The sequence below is a fragment of the Capsicum annuum genome, chromosome 3 (genome assembly GCF_002878395.1).
Source record: "Capsicum annuum cultivar UCD-10X-F1 chromosome 3, UCD10Xv1.1, whole genome shotgun sequence".
NCBI classification, from domain to species: Eukaryota; Viridiplantae; Streptophyta; class Magnoliopsida; order Solanales; family Solanaceae; genus Capsicum; species Capsicum annuum.
In genome coordinates, this window is record NC_061113.1 from 178,639,709 (window position 1) to 178,655,180 (window position 15,472).

General features: G+C 35.4%; 1 protein-coding gene across 8 annotated transcripts in view; it reads left to right on the forward strand.

Annotated features, from left to right (window-relative positions):
* LOC107863648 overlaps positions 1–6,452 on the forward strand; it is an 11,572-nt gene extending 5,120 nt beyond the window's left edge. Inside the window, exons 2-4 of one of the 8 annotated variants that reach the window (XM_047408471.1) lie at positions 3,750–3,915; positions 4,943–5,870; positions 5,959–6,452. In XM_047408471.1, coding sequence (XP_047264427.1) covers positions 4,995–5,870; positions 5,959–6,066 — 984 coding nt within the window. In that variant the 5' untranslated portion in view covers positions 3,750–3,915; positions 4,943–4,994 and the 3' untranslated portion in view covers positions 6,067–6,452. Of the gene's footprint in view, positions 1–2,282; positions 2,761–3,749; positions 4,008–4,942; positions 5,871–5,958 lie in introns of those variants that run through there. The other 7 variants (XM_047408470.1, XM_047408474.1, XM_047408472.1 and 4 more) reach the window with 7 other exon arrangements.
* Positions 6,453–15,472: the final 9,020 nt, after the last annotated feature.

Here is a 15,472-nt window from a genome sequence, read left to right on the forward strand (position 1 = left end):
GCTGGGTGGGGTGTGGGGGTGGGGACGGGCTGGGGTGGGGTGGGGAGGGAAAAATATATTTTTTAAAAATTTTAAATATATTTTAAAAATAATTTTTAATTTTTAAAAATATTTTTAAATTATTTTAAAAATATTTTTAAATTACAAAAGATGGAGGGAAAAAAGGATCCTTTTTTAATTTTTTTTTGAAATTATAAAAATATTTTTAATTTTTTTTCAAAAATTTTAAAAATATTTTTAAATTATTTTAAAAATTTCAAAAATATTTTTAAAAATATTTTTAAATTTACAAAGATGAAGAAAAAAAGGACCCTTTTTATTTTTTTATTTAAATTTTTATATTTTTTTAATTTATTTTTTAATTATTTTAATGTTAAATTGGCCCAAAAATGACCCTCACTCGCACCCCCAGGCGAGTGGATACACTTTCCTTGTCCTAGTCAGCATGACCTTGCCACATAGGCAAGGTCAACGGTCAAAGTTTGCAAAATGTTGTCTTTTGAATGGTTCAAGGGTTCAGATGACAAATATGTAAGTAGAAGTGTTCAACTTACAAAACCGACATAGTACAGGTGTCAAGAAGGTCATTTTGCCGTATTCTTATACAAACAATTATCATTTATACTAATGGGAATTCATATACCTCCATTACATTTTCTCTATCATTACTTTCTCAATTATTTCTCTCTTGGACACCTTATTCTCAAATTTCTCTCATCAAAAAATAGTTTAAAAGTACAAAAGTAGTTTGCATCAAACTTGACCAAATTACAACACTAAAATACTCAAAAAGTCACCCAACTACACAAAAAAACTAGGTCAAACTTTCACCAAGCTGCACAAAAAATTATGCCAAACTACATAAAAAATGCATTAAAAATGTCAATAAGCCGCACAAAAAGCAGCGCCAAACTGCAACAAAAAACGTCCAAATATTTTTTTACGAGACTAGAAGGTTGTCTATATAACATGAAACTATTTGATGGATACCCTCGTTAACTTTTGCACTAAAATATAGTTCAACCCTCAAACTTTTTCAACCACAGAACTAATTAGGGTTGGCAATGGGGCGGTGTGAGTGCGGTGTGGTGCGAATTTTAGACTATGAGGGGTGGTGCGTATTTTAGGCTATGTGGGTGTGGGCGGTTGGAGTAAGTTTTAAAAAACAAAAATAGTGCGGGGCGAATTGCGGGTATATGCGGGTTTAAATTAAAATAAAGTTAAAATTTAGTATTATAATAAAGCTAAAATTTAGTATTATTCTCGTGAATTACCTAAAATTATATGTATGCTTTACTTCAAAATTTATCATAAAACGACATATATAACACTATAAATAAATAATTTCATAACTTTTTCTTTTCAAATCAATAAAATAATTTTATAACTCAAAATATCAAACAAAAGTTTAAAGGTTTTTCCTTACTAAATCACTTTGCCGTGCATAACTTATTTAATTTATCTATAGCAAAGACTTGAAAATATTGTGGTTTTCAATGAAATTATAAATTTTTTTAAAAATAAAATATGGAGCGGTGCGGTGCGGATATGAGTGTGGGGCGGGTTTAAAGGTGCTGCGATGCAGTGCAGTTTTTAAACTCGCGGGTTTAGAAAAAAATTGCACCACACCCGCACCGCACCGTTCCATTGCCACCCTTAGAACTAGTGTTGATATTAAAAAATGTTCATAATGCTAAGATAATGTAATAACAAAGAAATGCCTAAAAAAATTTAAAAAAAAATAATCAATCAATTAACAATAATATTATTCACCTCCACAGCTTGAAAGTGGATAACATACTTAACCAAATAGAGTTAATTCGATAGACTGATTACGATGTCCAAGTTATTGATTTTTTTAGTTTTAAGCTATTTTTTGACAAAAAAAATTCAAGGAAAAGGTGTCGAAGAGAGAAATTAGTGATGGAGAAAATTTAATGGAGGTGTAAATTTTTGTTAGTATAAACGGCGGTTGTTTGTATAAAAATATACAAAGGTCAAATTTGATAAGTTTTTGAATAGTTAAAGGACTAAAACTGATAAATTTATATTTAAGGGACTATTTTAGACCTACTACTATAGATAAGGGACCATTTATGCCATTTTCTCCAAATTTATTAATAATTTTCCTATAATTGTTTTTTTCTAATAATTCCTTTTCAGTTTGTAATATATCTAACACTTGAAACATATTTTCTGATTTATGATTATTTTTGTTTTGTAAAAATTATCAAACGCTCCTTTTTAGGATTGTATGAAAGTTTCAATCCTTCTCTTTCTTTCATATCTTTTGACTTTTGAACAACCAAAATCGTGCGTATTTGCTAATTGACATATTTGAATTTTAGCAAATAACTAAAAAGACAATATAAGCGTGTGAAATAAAAATTTCAACAATAACAAATGTTAGATGCAAAATAATAGAAAGATATAATAACGAAACCTAATTAACTAGTTGATAACTAGATATCACTTTTCACTGCTTCTGTGATTGAAATTTTGAAAAATAAAAACAAACAATGTTAGTTGAGCTGTGCATTTAGCATGTGCTGTCTTAAAAAATTCAGTTAAGGTGTTTCCAGATGAATTCAGATTGCAATGTTACTGAAAGCTTGAATCTTTCTATTGATAGAGCTTTCATGTCTGTGCATAAAATCCTTTTTTGTCTTTCCATTTTATTCTTACTTCTTACAGTAATTGGGTCGGAATCCATGTCATAATACAAAGTAGTTTCGAAAGTTCAGCTCCACTGGTGAATCAGTAAGTCTACATGGAGTTTCTTTTTTAATAATTCATCAGATAGCATATAAAAAGTTAATAGAATTGGAAAAAGTGGTATCACAATATCTGAGCAAATCATGGTCATGGTAAATTTTCAACCACAAGCTTATTATTCATCTTGATGTTTCAGAATTACATGCATATATTAGGAATTGTACTTGATAACCTTAATGTTTGGCATTGGCGCATCCTTCCGCATTTGAGAGGATACTTCTTTTTTTTGTTCCTTCCTAAAAATACTGCACCATTCTTAGAAGATGGTCTTGCAGTCATCTTCTATTTTTCCTGCTTGTTGGTTCAAAAACCTCGGGTGTATATTCTTCTTTTGCAGTATTTTGATAATGTAGTTCCATGAGTTGGGCCTTATGGGACATGTCAATTGTACTGTTTGCTGTTTATTACTGGATTAGATTAAGAAGTATTTCAGATATTAATATGCTTCAACAATCATAAATAAATTACATGTTCATGTACAAAAGTTATATATCCCAGCTGATGACTAAAAGTAAATCTGGTTTAAATATTATAAAGAAAGAACACCTGGTATTTTAGCACTTGCATAAAATCAAGCTACATAAAAAAACCATGCATGTCAATTGCACAAGGAAAGTTATGTGAGATTGTACAGAAGTGATTTTTCTTTACAATAGAGCTATCAATTTTTGTAAGTTAATTTGCCATTTATCACTTTGGTCCATGTCTGTTGCTTTTTATAGTTCTATTTCCCCATCAATTTTGTCGCACCTGTGCCTAAATGTCCTGATTAGGAAAGAACTGTTTCACCAAGTCAGCATTATGTGGTATGTTTTTTTTCTTTTACATTATAAGGTATGTTGAATGCATACCAAATTGTTCTCAGCTCTGGGCTGGATAAAGTTGCTGTGTTTTGTGGCATGCATTTGTTGCTCTGGGTAGGTACATAGGTATCGGATATGCTTTTCTGAGTTGTAGTTCACATTTTTTCTTAGAGTCGTTAGTTGTACTGCTCTGCCTTTTGGCGCTAATGGAGAGCTGATGGAGTGATGTCGTGATACAGCTATCCCGCAACTTGGACACAGGATCACATTTTCTTCCGTACAACTTTGTTCTTTTCAGTCTAAGCCATTACTCACAATGGAAAGTAAACTTTGGAAGGTAAATAAATGATGGGGGGAAGGTAAGATTGAAAGAGGAATTTGCTGAGGGAGAACTGAGTTGTCTGATGTTTTTAGCGAAAGTGCATCTTGGTATGTGTGTCTAAACACTGTATGAAATCTGGAATTCTAGTATTTCTCAATAAAGGGAATGGTGCTTGCAGTGTTATTATATTCTTAGTCTTATGAGAATAAATGTAAGTTGTATAACTATTCCACAAAATTTGAATGATATAAATAAATTTGTTGGATATTTATGCTCCTGATAGTAGGTGTCTTGTTTTGCTCACTACTCCCTGCAATTCGTTTTATGCGAATCTGATAAGTCCTACTTAGCCTTGATCAGCTAGAACCATATTAACCAACAACATACCCAGTGTAATCCCACAAGTGGGGCCTGGGAAGGTAGGATGCCCTCAAACCTTACCCCTACCTTTGTGGGGTATAGAGGTTATTTACGATAGACCCTCGGGTCAAAAGAAAGCTTTTAAAATAGGGTTGCAGGCAGAATGATATTAACCATAAAGTTATTATACATTGTTTTCTCCTAGTAATAGTTAATTGTCTGTTCCTAGGTTTTTTTATGATTACCATATTTGGCTTCTTTGAAGTTTATGCCAGTTTTTTCTACTTTCTTATTAATCTTTACTTGTTTACGTGTCAAGAAAACCTAAATTCCCATTCTCTCCATATGCCATTAACTGTTACAGCCATTGTTTTAACTTACCATTTCAATACTTCACTGTCTAGCTTTTGTGTCAACTTTTAGCTTGGAATCCTTGCATAATATAGCATCCTCCTTCCTAAATGGATTCTCCACCTTTATCCCCGAGTGATCCCAAATTGCAATCCTAGAATAGAAGTGATAGATTAGGTCATATTTACTGTTGCCAAGTCTATGGAATGTCACCCAGACCCCACTTTGTGGGGATATACTGGGTATGTTGTTTTTGTAAGTCAATGGAATGTTACAGTTTTATTTATTATCTTAATAGTTCTGATTCAAAATAAGGGCTGATGTTTTCCAGGCAAGTACTACAAAAGACTAGCAGGAAGTATTTAGATACTCGACAGCAGCTTATGAGAATGAGCCAAGAAGCTATTCAAGGGAATAGCTCCTATGCTGCAGTAGCTCTTCCTGTCAAGCGGGGTCGGGGTCGGCCACGCAAGGATAACAACCTAAAGCGTGTAAAAACTGCTCATTTTTCACCAGGGTTTGTACAAACAAAAGAGATCCGGCCCCAACAAATAGATACAGTTAATGTTGCAAATGATGGAATGATAGGTCAGGCTGTTACAGGTGTTGTCGAAACTGCATTCGATGCTGGTTATCTTCTGAGTGTTAGGATTGGTGACTCCAATACAAATTTCAGGGGTATTGTTTTTAAGCCAGGGCATTTTGATCCTGTCACAGCAGAAAATGATGTGGCACCACATGTTCCGATGATTAAAAGGAATGACATTCATCTACCCATTAGAAACCAAGTTCAGGTACATGGCCAGGATCGGTCTTTAGTGCGGTCTCAGCTAAATGTATTACCTTCAACAACAGCTCTGTCTGGTCATTTGGTGGGTGCCCGTGGTGCTGTTGTTCCTGTTGTCCTTCAACCTGTCAACCTGACCAATGGATTTCCACCTACTATGCAAGTTCCTCCAGTTTCCGCCCAAGCTGCTCATATGACAGCTCTAAAGGAGAGAAGTTTGCAGACTGTTTCTGCCTTGGCTACGCTGCCACCCGATGGATCACTAATTGAAGTGACCAAGGGCATTGAGGCCTCTCATAAGTTGTCAGCAGAGAAATTGAGTGTGCTCCTGGAACGAGATATTGGCGACATGAATGAACTTCCTTCTGTAGAACCAAGCGATTCCATGAATTCTCCTCTTCCCACAAAGATTACATCTGTTTCAAAACCATTGATGAATTACGGGATTGGCAGGATGACGGAGCTTTTACAGGTAACTAGAATAATTTGCTTTGCTCATTTGTTATTTTAGAATATTGTTTACATTCTGTGAAAATCCTGAAAGAATTGCCTGAATGAAGGCAGTGCAGGAAAATCTAATGGAGAACCAGGTGCTTCATGTTGGGGAATCATCCATTGGCCCTGGTGAAGAGCGTATTAGAAAGAGGAATCCAAAAATGGATGGTTAAAAAAAAGAGGAATCAAGTGTTCAGTAGGGAAGACATCCACAAATTGTGATATCTGATGTCTTTCATCCCTAGCTCAGAGAGACCTCGATGGCACATGCAGTTGTTATTCAATTGCTTCTGAAGTTGTTCCTTGTCTTTTCCATGGAATGACACATTTGAGGTGAAAAAAGACCAGAAAATGGGTTAAGTGTTGGGGGAGTCAAAATTCCCTTTGTTTAGCATGGAGAGGTTCTTGTTTTGTTATTTTCTTAATTTGCTTAGACATAATTTCTGAATTTTCTTTTGGTGCTTTAATGATGAAATTGTCTGAAAAGCTAATCTGCTGTTGTTCTGAGGACAAGCCGTAAAGGACCAGAGGGGAAGAGTGACCCTTCAATTTTCTTTCATTATTTCCAATGGTAAGAGCTTATATGCCATTCCAGAGAAAATAGGTAAGCAGCGAAAAGAAAGTGTCTCAATGGGTGATTGTATGGATAAGGAGTTTTTACTGCAATTGTATCTCATACAATAAGGAAAAACTATTCAGTTATATCTCCCGAAAGGACAGATTTGAATACAAGCAAATTAAAGTTAAAGAGTAAGATTAATTTTCAGTTTTTTCCCATATTTGGTTTGACAAATTTACCTAAAAGAAAACAGAAACTTGACCATCACTTCTCTATCCAGATATGGAAAATACATAAACAAATACAGCCAGAGAGAGTGGTAAAACAAGGTACACAGTCAGTGAGAGTGGTCTAAAAATACCTTTTACAGCCATGATAAAGAGTTGTGGGGAAAAGAAAGCCATGTATGCTTATGAGAGAAAAAAAGAAGGTAACGCTTAAATATAATTCAAAGTCTTAACAATAACCAGTAGTGTGAAAAAGTTAACAAGTAGTACCAAATCAAAACAGCTGTTGGTTTTTTTTTTTTTTTTTCATTTTGTGCCCGACTTTCTAGCCAATGACCATTTATGATTTAACCTTTTAAAAAAAATACCAGATCAAAGCATGTCATATCAGTTTTCATCCAATTGAAATTGCAACTGGTTGATTGATTGAAACATCTAGCCACCATTCATGATTGAAACCACCTGTCATAAGTTTTATTCTAGTGGAATTGCAATAGGTTGATTGAAATATCTGGCCATCATTCATGATTGAAACCAGCAGTCATAGTAGTTATAATTCAAAAAATCAACCATTCATGATTGAAACCACCTGTCATAAGTTTTATTTTAGTGGAATTGCAACAGGTTGATTGAATATCTGGCCATCATTCATGATTGAAACCAACAGTCATAGGAGTTATAATACAAAAAATCAATGCACAATTTGCATCCAACTTGGAATTGTAACTGGTTAATTAAAAACAGCCTAACTTTCACTCATCTCAACTTTCTACTCACTGTCTTGTCATTTCCCTCATCATCATCCTACTTGTCATTAGCGGCATCAATTTCATAGAGAAAATCCTCTATTCGTTATCCACATTTGGCTGTTAAATATCTATCAAGATAAACATTAATACATCTTACCAAATCGAGTGACTCGATTAAGGACAATCACTAAGGATGGTTTGTACCCTTGATTATTCAATTGATCTTTGTCAAGTTGATTATTCAATTGATCTTTATGAAGTTGAAGACGGTAGAGTCTAGTTAACCTAAATGCAATCCGGATAGCAATTTCGTTCTTGCTTTATTTACCATAACTAATTTGAACCCAAAAGACATCAAATTTGAACAAACAAATACAATGTCAAGAGCTTAAAAAACATTCCTTGTTTTTCTAATTTCTCTCTAGCCGAGTGTGAAAGATTACTTTTGATTTACCAGAAACAGAAGAAGAATTAGTAGGGTAGCATTCATAAAAGTCACACCTTTTCGAGCAAGGAAAATATTTGAATTGCTTGCAAAAGGTATCAATAAAATTAGCGGCTTAAAGTCAAATTTCAATGTGAAGTCTTACATATGCACATACACACAATAATAATAATAATAATAATAATAATAATAATAATAATAATAATAATAATTTAGAGTTATTTTTTTGTTCTTACGTACTACTTTTTATCCCTTTTAGTATAGTATGACATTAAGCATTTAACTTTACATAAGAATATTATTATTTATAAAAGTAAAAAATTAATTCTAATTAATAAGATGTTACCCATTTGTTTGTAATGCATTGACTTGAATATTATTGTAAAAATTTTATTTATTAATATGAATATTTGAGTTGTTTAATTCAAAGTTTTAAAATATATTTTTAATAAAAATAGATAGTTCTTGTTTCTTTCTTTTCTTTTTTATTTAAATTTGTACCTTTTTATTTTTTACAATCTTTAACATTATTTTAAATAATGAAAAACATAAAATTCATATTAAAATTTTTGGACCCTCAAAATTTTGGGAGCCTAAAGCAAATGCATTAGGAGAGCCATTTAGTCACCCCTGATTTCTTGATCAAATTTATCGTCTTGAACTAATAAATTCCCTCTCAACCATAATCTACTTAATAAAGGGGCCTGTGGAACAAGACAATATGAACTAAGAAACAATAAAATCGTCAAACTTATAATTTTATAAACACTCAAGAAATTAGGATCTCAAACAAACAAACAAGTGGACTTGTGCCCCACATGTTTCTTTAAATAAGAACAAATAGCCTACTGAATCTTTGTACTTGTAACCGTTTATACTCTAGATACTCCTACTTAACGCTTTGTTAACTAAACCCTTAAATTTAATGAGACACAAAATTTTAAACCTTTTTTCATCTAATTAATATGCGTGTAATACAAATGAGTACACGTGGAATTTCACATCATTTTCAATGATACATAAGAAATTAAATATTTAAAAAAAAGAATCAAATAAGCTCGCCTCCCCCTCCCCCCATCTTTCTTTTTCTAATAACCTCTCCCCCTCCTTTTATCTCACTTCTATTTCTTATTCTTTATCTCACCACCATTGGAGCGCCACTATACCACCAGAACACCACCAAAAGCCACCTAACACCTAAAATAAAGAACCAACCTTTCCATTCTCTTTGAATTCCGACCAAAAACTATTGAAACACCATCTTGGTGGAGTAACGAACCACTACAAGCACAACAACTCAACCACTGCTCAATCAATCTTAATCTCTAACCAGTGACAACACCCACAACTCTATTTTCATCCATTAACGATGAGCTCCATCTCCGACAAAACTCTCCAATTGCTACAGTCCACCAACTACTGGAAAAGATTCAAGATTTAGTAAACACAACTCAACAATCATCCACCCTCCGTTTCTCATCACAAATGGACTAGGAAAATTGGAAAATTTACTTAAAAATTGTAGTTTTTGTAGTTTCTTCTTTGTTTTGAGAAGATTTTTAATTAGGGTTATTACTTGAGAAAATTATAGTTTTTGTAGTTTCTTCTGAAACATTAATTGTAGTTTTGAAGGTGGTGGAAAATAGGAAAAATAGAGGGGTGGGGGTACGGTGGTTGATATAAGCTAAAATATGAAAGAAAAAACAAACTACAAAAACTAAAGAAAATCTATAGAGATAATAAGATAGACACAAGAAAATAATGGAAAGGGCAATCGATAGATGTTTCAAGTCCAAAGACCTCCCATTAGATAGCCAACAAGCATCTAAAGTCCTACACTTGACTTTGAGGGAATCATAACACCCACATAACCAATAGTTTGTAAACTCGAACACGACAAAAGTTCACTAACTCTTTTTGGAGTGTTTTTCATCAATAATCAACAAAACTAGCTAAGAATGGAAGGAGAAGATATTTATAGTCATGGACCCAAAAGTGATCCTTAATAAGTACTTGGGCCCAAAAGTTATCCTTAAACAAAATGGCCTATTGGGCGATGCAACCATAGGTGCGCCAAACTACTTGGCATATCACTAAACTTACCCTCTATTACCTAAACTGGTAGTTCAATGCTTTCTGTTTATCAAGCCATCATCCTTCGCCTAACTCCTTTGCCAACGTTCTTTGCAGATCGTCCAAAGGCTCCTTCATTGCCAAATTTAGCAGTTTGGTATTCTTGGCTTTGTAGCAATATTTGCTTGATTGCGCCTTTCCTAATGCCTTTCTATCTTCCACCCACGTGATCCTTAATGCATGGAACCCTTGATTTTTCATCAACACTTGATCAAGTACCACAATTTTCATGAACAAAGCTTGCATCTTTAAATTTCCCGCTTGACTTCAAGTAAAAGGCCTTAAGGCAATTCAGATTGTATTATTGTAATGACCCAAAATCGTATCCCGGAATGTCACACGATGCTTAAGGCTACAAGTAGCTCCATGCTAACCCTTAGAGATGGTTTGTACCAATAACACTCAATTCAAGATGAAATAGAGTCAACACTCGTATAGTCATATCACATGAAAGGAAATACGGGAAAGATACTCGGTCCATATGACTACAATACAGAGAAACCTCAACAAAACCACAATACTGAACCCTCAACACATCACAAGTCTGATACTAGTCTGACAAAACCTCTACGAATCAAATATTTGAGAGCCATTGGGATAGGTCCCCAACTGACTCAAAATGAACTGAAGATAAAACATAGTCTCTCAAATACAGAAAAATATTTGAAGATCGGTCCTCGAACCATGAGGACTCACCACTGCAGAAACGTAGGTAAGGTACTCAAAGAATCACGAATGAGGCTGGGACTGAGCACCTAAACCTACATTATAAGACAATGTAGTACATAGATATATATTTGAATTAGTACTTTGGAATGTACTGAGTATGCGGGGGTGAAGGCATATGTATAAAAATAGTACCGATGTTCTTTAATCAAATCATGTATGGAAAATGAGATGAATCACATAGCTTGAACAAGTATAAAATATAAAGCTCATAAATCATTTATAATGAGGCATGCAACACAAATCTAGTGAGTCATTGTTTTTTAACCTTAAAATCAGAAATCTTCTCTTATTCTCAATACCCAAAGGTTAAGGACTTTGAAAAATACTTTCAACTCATGCATATGTCTCATGGAGAGTAAAAACTCTTCAATGATCAACATTTCATAATTATTTAGAACTCATATACTTGGAATTCGGAATCATATGACTTGAAAATATATTGGAAGGAATTTCATTCACCTTAGAAAAATATCTCATTTCAAGCTTTGGAAAAATTATTCTATCTCAAATGGAAAAGTATTCTAGCTCAAGGAAATAACTTATCTCAAAACTTTATGAAAAGTACTATATCAAGGGAAGACACTTTCATTTAGGGGAAATAACCCACCTCAAGGAAGCACTTTAATTAGGGAACAACTTTGTAATTCCACTATTTAGGAAAATAACTCATAGGAAGGGAAAATATGTATCAAATTTCAATGTTTAAAAAGGGAAAGGGAGGTTCTCGTAACCGACATAAACCATGTGAGTTACATGGAGTCCAACGTTTTGTCCTCCTAAGGAGGAGACCCCACGTTGGGGAGGAGCGTCATACTCTTGCCAGGGAGTATAACCTAGGTCTAGTGATCACTAAACGCGACTCGGCCTCGGGCCCAATCATAATCATCATAAACTCGGCCTCAGGCCCAACCTACAGTGGCACGTAGTTTTGGTGTAAGAAACTGTAGTGACTTACCCGCTCGATGCTAAGTACTACTCCCTTTAGATTATCAGTGCTCATCTCATAAAAATCAACTTTTAGAATAATCTCATGGTTCACCATGAACCCAATAATCAAATCGATAATCTCATATGATAAAGTGGATTCAAAGCTTTCGAACCATTAGGTCAATTCATTTCTCACTTATCTCAAAATACTCAAATCATGGGTGCTTATAGCACAAGATTTCATAATTTCACAAGTCTCAAATAGGGCTTACTAACCCATAGTTCAATCTCAAGTTAAAGCTCATCAAAAGCATAATATATAGCATATAGATTCATAAATCATGTGGAAATCTGGGAATCTCAGCAATTTATCTCAAAATATCAATATAGTCATATGCTTCAATATCTTAACATTGCAAATATTAGCTTCTCAAGGAGTAAAAATCATAGGGTTTATACCCAGCTGTAAATTCTTAATAAAACATGCATAAATCATGTCATTTGACTCTTAATTCATGGGAAATATCAAGATAATACATTCAATAATAATGGGTGAAACTCCCAATTCAAATTCATGTAAAACCCCCATAGATTTCAGCAAAATCATAATGTAAATAAGATTTTTTGGGCACAAGGGTGAAAGAGTTACCCTTATTCAAAACCCCACACACCTTGAATTAGAAGCTTTGGATGAACTCTCACTTTTCGAACTCTATTCGTACTCTTGAATGAGGGTTCTTGAGGCCCTTGACTTAGGAACCTTGAATCTTGACTCAATTTAAAAAATCCATGGTGGATTCTTGAGATTCTTGGAAGAGGTTTTGTATACTTAGGGTTTTTGATGAGAGAAAACTTGAGAAAAACCTCATAGGATGCTTGCAAATGACTTTGATTTGGTGTTTGCATGGTTTTATAGGCTTGGAAAAACTCCAAAATGCCCCTTTTAACATCTGTACGAAGCTGGAAAAATTGAACTGGGAACCCGATTTAAGGGGTCACTGCAATGCGCCACTTATCGCGGTGGCTCACTGGAAATTGACAATTGGCAATATGGGAGTCATTGCGACGCGGAGCCATCGCATTTTCCCACTGGTTGGGACCTGGAACGTTAGTGTGACGCGCCAATATTGCGGAGTTCCACTGGAATTTGACAATTGTCAAATCGACACTCTCCGCGATGAGCCAGGCACTAAAATGACACAGTTTTACGACTAGGTCTTAAATTAGCCATAACTTCTTACTCGGGTATCAGATTTGGGAAAATATTATATCGATGGAAAGCTTATCAGATTTCTCACGTGATAGAAAGTCAAAATTAGGGAAATTCTATATGGCTAACATGATATTCACTTAGAAAGCCACTTTTCAATCTTTTTGGGCTGGAATCATGCCTCACTCGACATGCCCTAAGGATTAAACTACGAGGGAACTTTGCGGGACCTTACAATATCTCCCCCTTGGGCACATTCATCCTCAACTGTCGTGAGTTAGGCTAGGAATATAGTAGAAACATAGTACACATAGCTGAAACAATTACTATATTATTTAAGACCTTTCTAAACTAATGAATACTCCGGACAATGCAAGAACTCATACAAAGATATATGCATAGCCGAACTTTAGATTAGAAGAGCTGAATCAAGGAAGAATAGTAACTTCGGATTGATCAAAACTTGTGGATAAGAGGTGTGGGTATTTGGGTCGCATATCTGCTTCTGCCTTCCAAGTAGCACCCTCAACAGACTGGTTCCGCCATGACACTTTGACCAAGGGAACTTCTTTGTTCCTCAGCCTATGGACTTGAAAGTATAGGATCTCAATAGGAATTTCATCGAGGGAAAGGCTATCCCAAATATCAACACTTTCTGAGGGATCAACCACAACAGAATCACCGATATGCTTCTTGAGCATGGAGACATGAAAGATAGAATGAACGACGGACAACTATGAGGACAACTCCACCTCGTAGGCCACTTTACCAACACAACTCAAGACTCGATATGGGCCAACATAACAGGGACTAAACTTTCCCTTCTTACCAAACCTCTTCACCCCTTTCATGGGTAAAATCTTCAAGTACACCAAATTACCAACCCCAAACTCAAGATCTCTCCTCCTCACATCGGCATAATATATTTGATGACTTTGAGCCATCTTTAACCTTTCTCTAATCAACTTAACTTTCTCCATAGCTTCAAACACTGTATAAGTCCTGCACACGACATCTTCACCCATTTCAAACCAACCTTTGGTGGATCTACATCTCCTACCATACAAGGCCTCAAACGGTGCCATCTCAATGCTAGGATAAAAACTATTATTATAGGAAAACTCAATCAATGGCAAATGCTTATCCCAACTACCTTTGAAATCGAGGGAATACGCTCTCAACATACCCTCCAGGGTCTGAATGGTCCTCCCAGCCTGACCATCTATTTGTGAGTGAAACACGAAACTCAAAAGAACTTGGATACCAAGACCTTGCTGAATGCCCTCCAAAATTAGGAAGTAAATTGAGTACCCCTATTCGAAATGATAGACAAAGGAACTCCATACAGCCTGACCAACTCCTGGATATACAATCTAGCATAATCCTTAGTTGTATAAGACGTATGCATGGGAAAGAAGTGTGCGGACTTAGTCAGCCTATCCACAACAACCCAAATAGAATCATAATGATGGCGCGAAAGAGGCAACCCGGTGACAAAGTCCATATTCACCATCTCCCATTTCCAAGTGGGTATACTAAACTTTTGCATCACACCACCTGGTCTTTAGTGCTCTATCTTAACCTGTTTACACGTTGCACACTTGGCTACAAACTCGGCTATGTCCTTCATACCATTCCACCAATAGATTTCCCACAAGTCGTGATACATCTTAGTAGTGCTGAGATGAATAGAATAACGCGCGCCATGCGCTTCACCCATAATTCTCTACCGCAAGTCATCAACACATGGGACACACAACCTACCACTCAATCTCAACACACCATCTCCCCCTTTGGAGAAAACCTCTACCTTTTGGTCCTTAACTGACTCTTTTAATTTGACCAAACTAGGGTCTCTATCTTGCTTCTCCTTCACTTCCAAAACTAAAGAGGATTCAAAACTACTCTGCACCAACGTACTCCCCTCCGCAGAATTAAGTAATCTAACTCCCAACCTAGCTAGACAGTGCACATCACGAGCTAACTCTCTCTTACCCTCCTCTATATGCGCAACACTACCCATAGATAATCTGCTAAGGGAATCCGCTACTACATTGGCCTTGCCCGGGTGATACAACACACTTATATCATAATCTTTCAATAACTCCAACCACCTTCTTTGCCTAAGATTCAACCCCTTCTAGGTAAACACATACTGCAGGCTCTTATGATCAGTAAACACATCAATGTGGATACCATAAAGATAGTGTCTCCATATTTTCAAAGAAAAGACCACAGTAGCTAACTCAAGGTCATGGGTCGGGTAATTACTTTTATGCGGCTTCAACTGTCTAAAGGCATAGGCTATAACCTTATCTCTCTACATCAACACACAACACAAACCAACTCTAGAGGCATTAAAATACACCACAAAACTATTAGTACCATTAGGCAAAGTCAACACAGGGGCTGAAGTGAGTCGAGTCTTTAACTCCTAAAACTCTTCTCATAGGAATCGGACCACTAGAATTTAACCTTTTTTGGGTCAACCGGGTCATGGGAGACACAATGGAAGAGAAACCCTCGACAAAATAACGGTAATAACCTGCTAGACCTAAGAAACTCCTAATGTCGGATGGAGAGATAGGTCTAGGCTAATT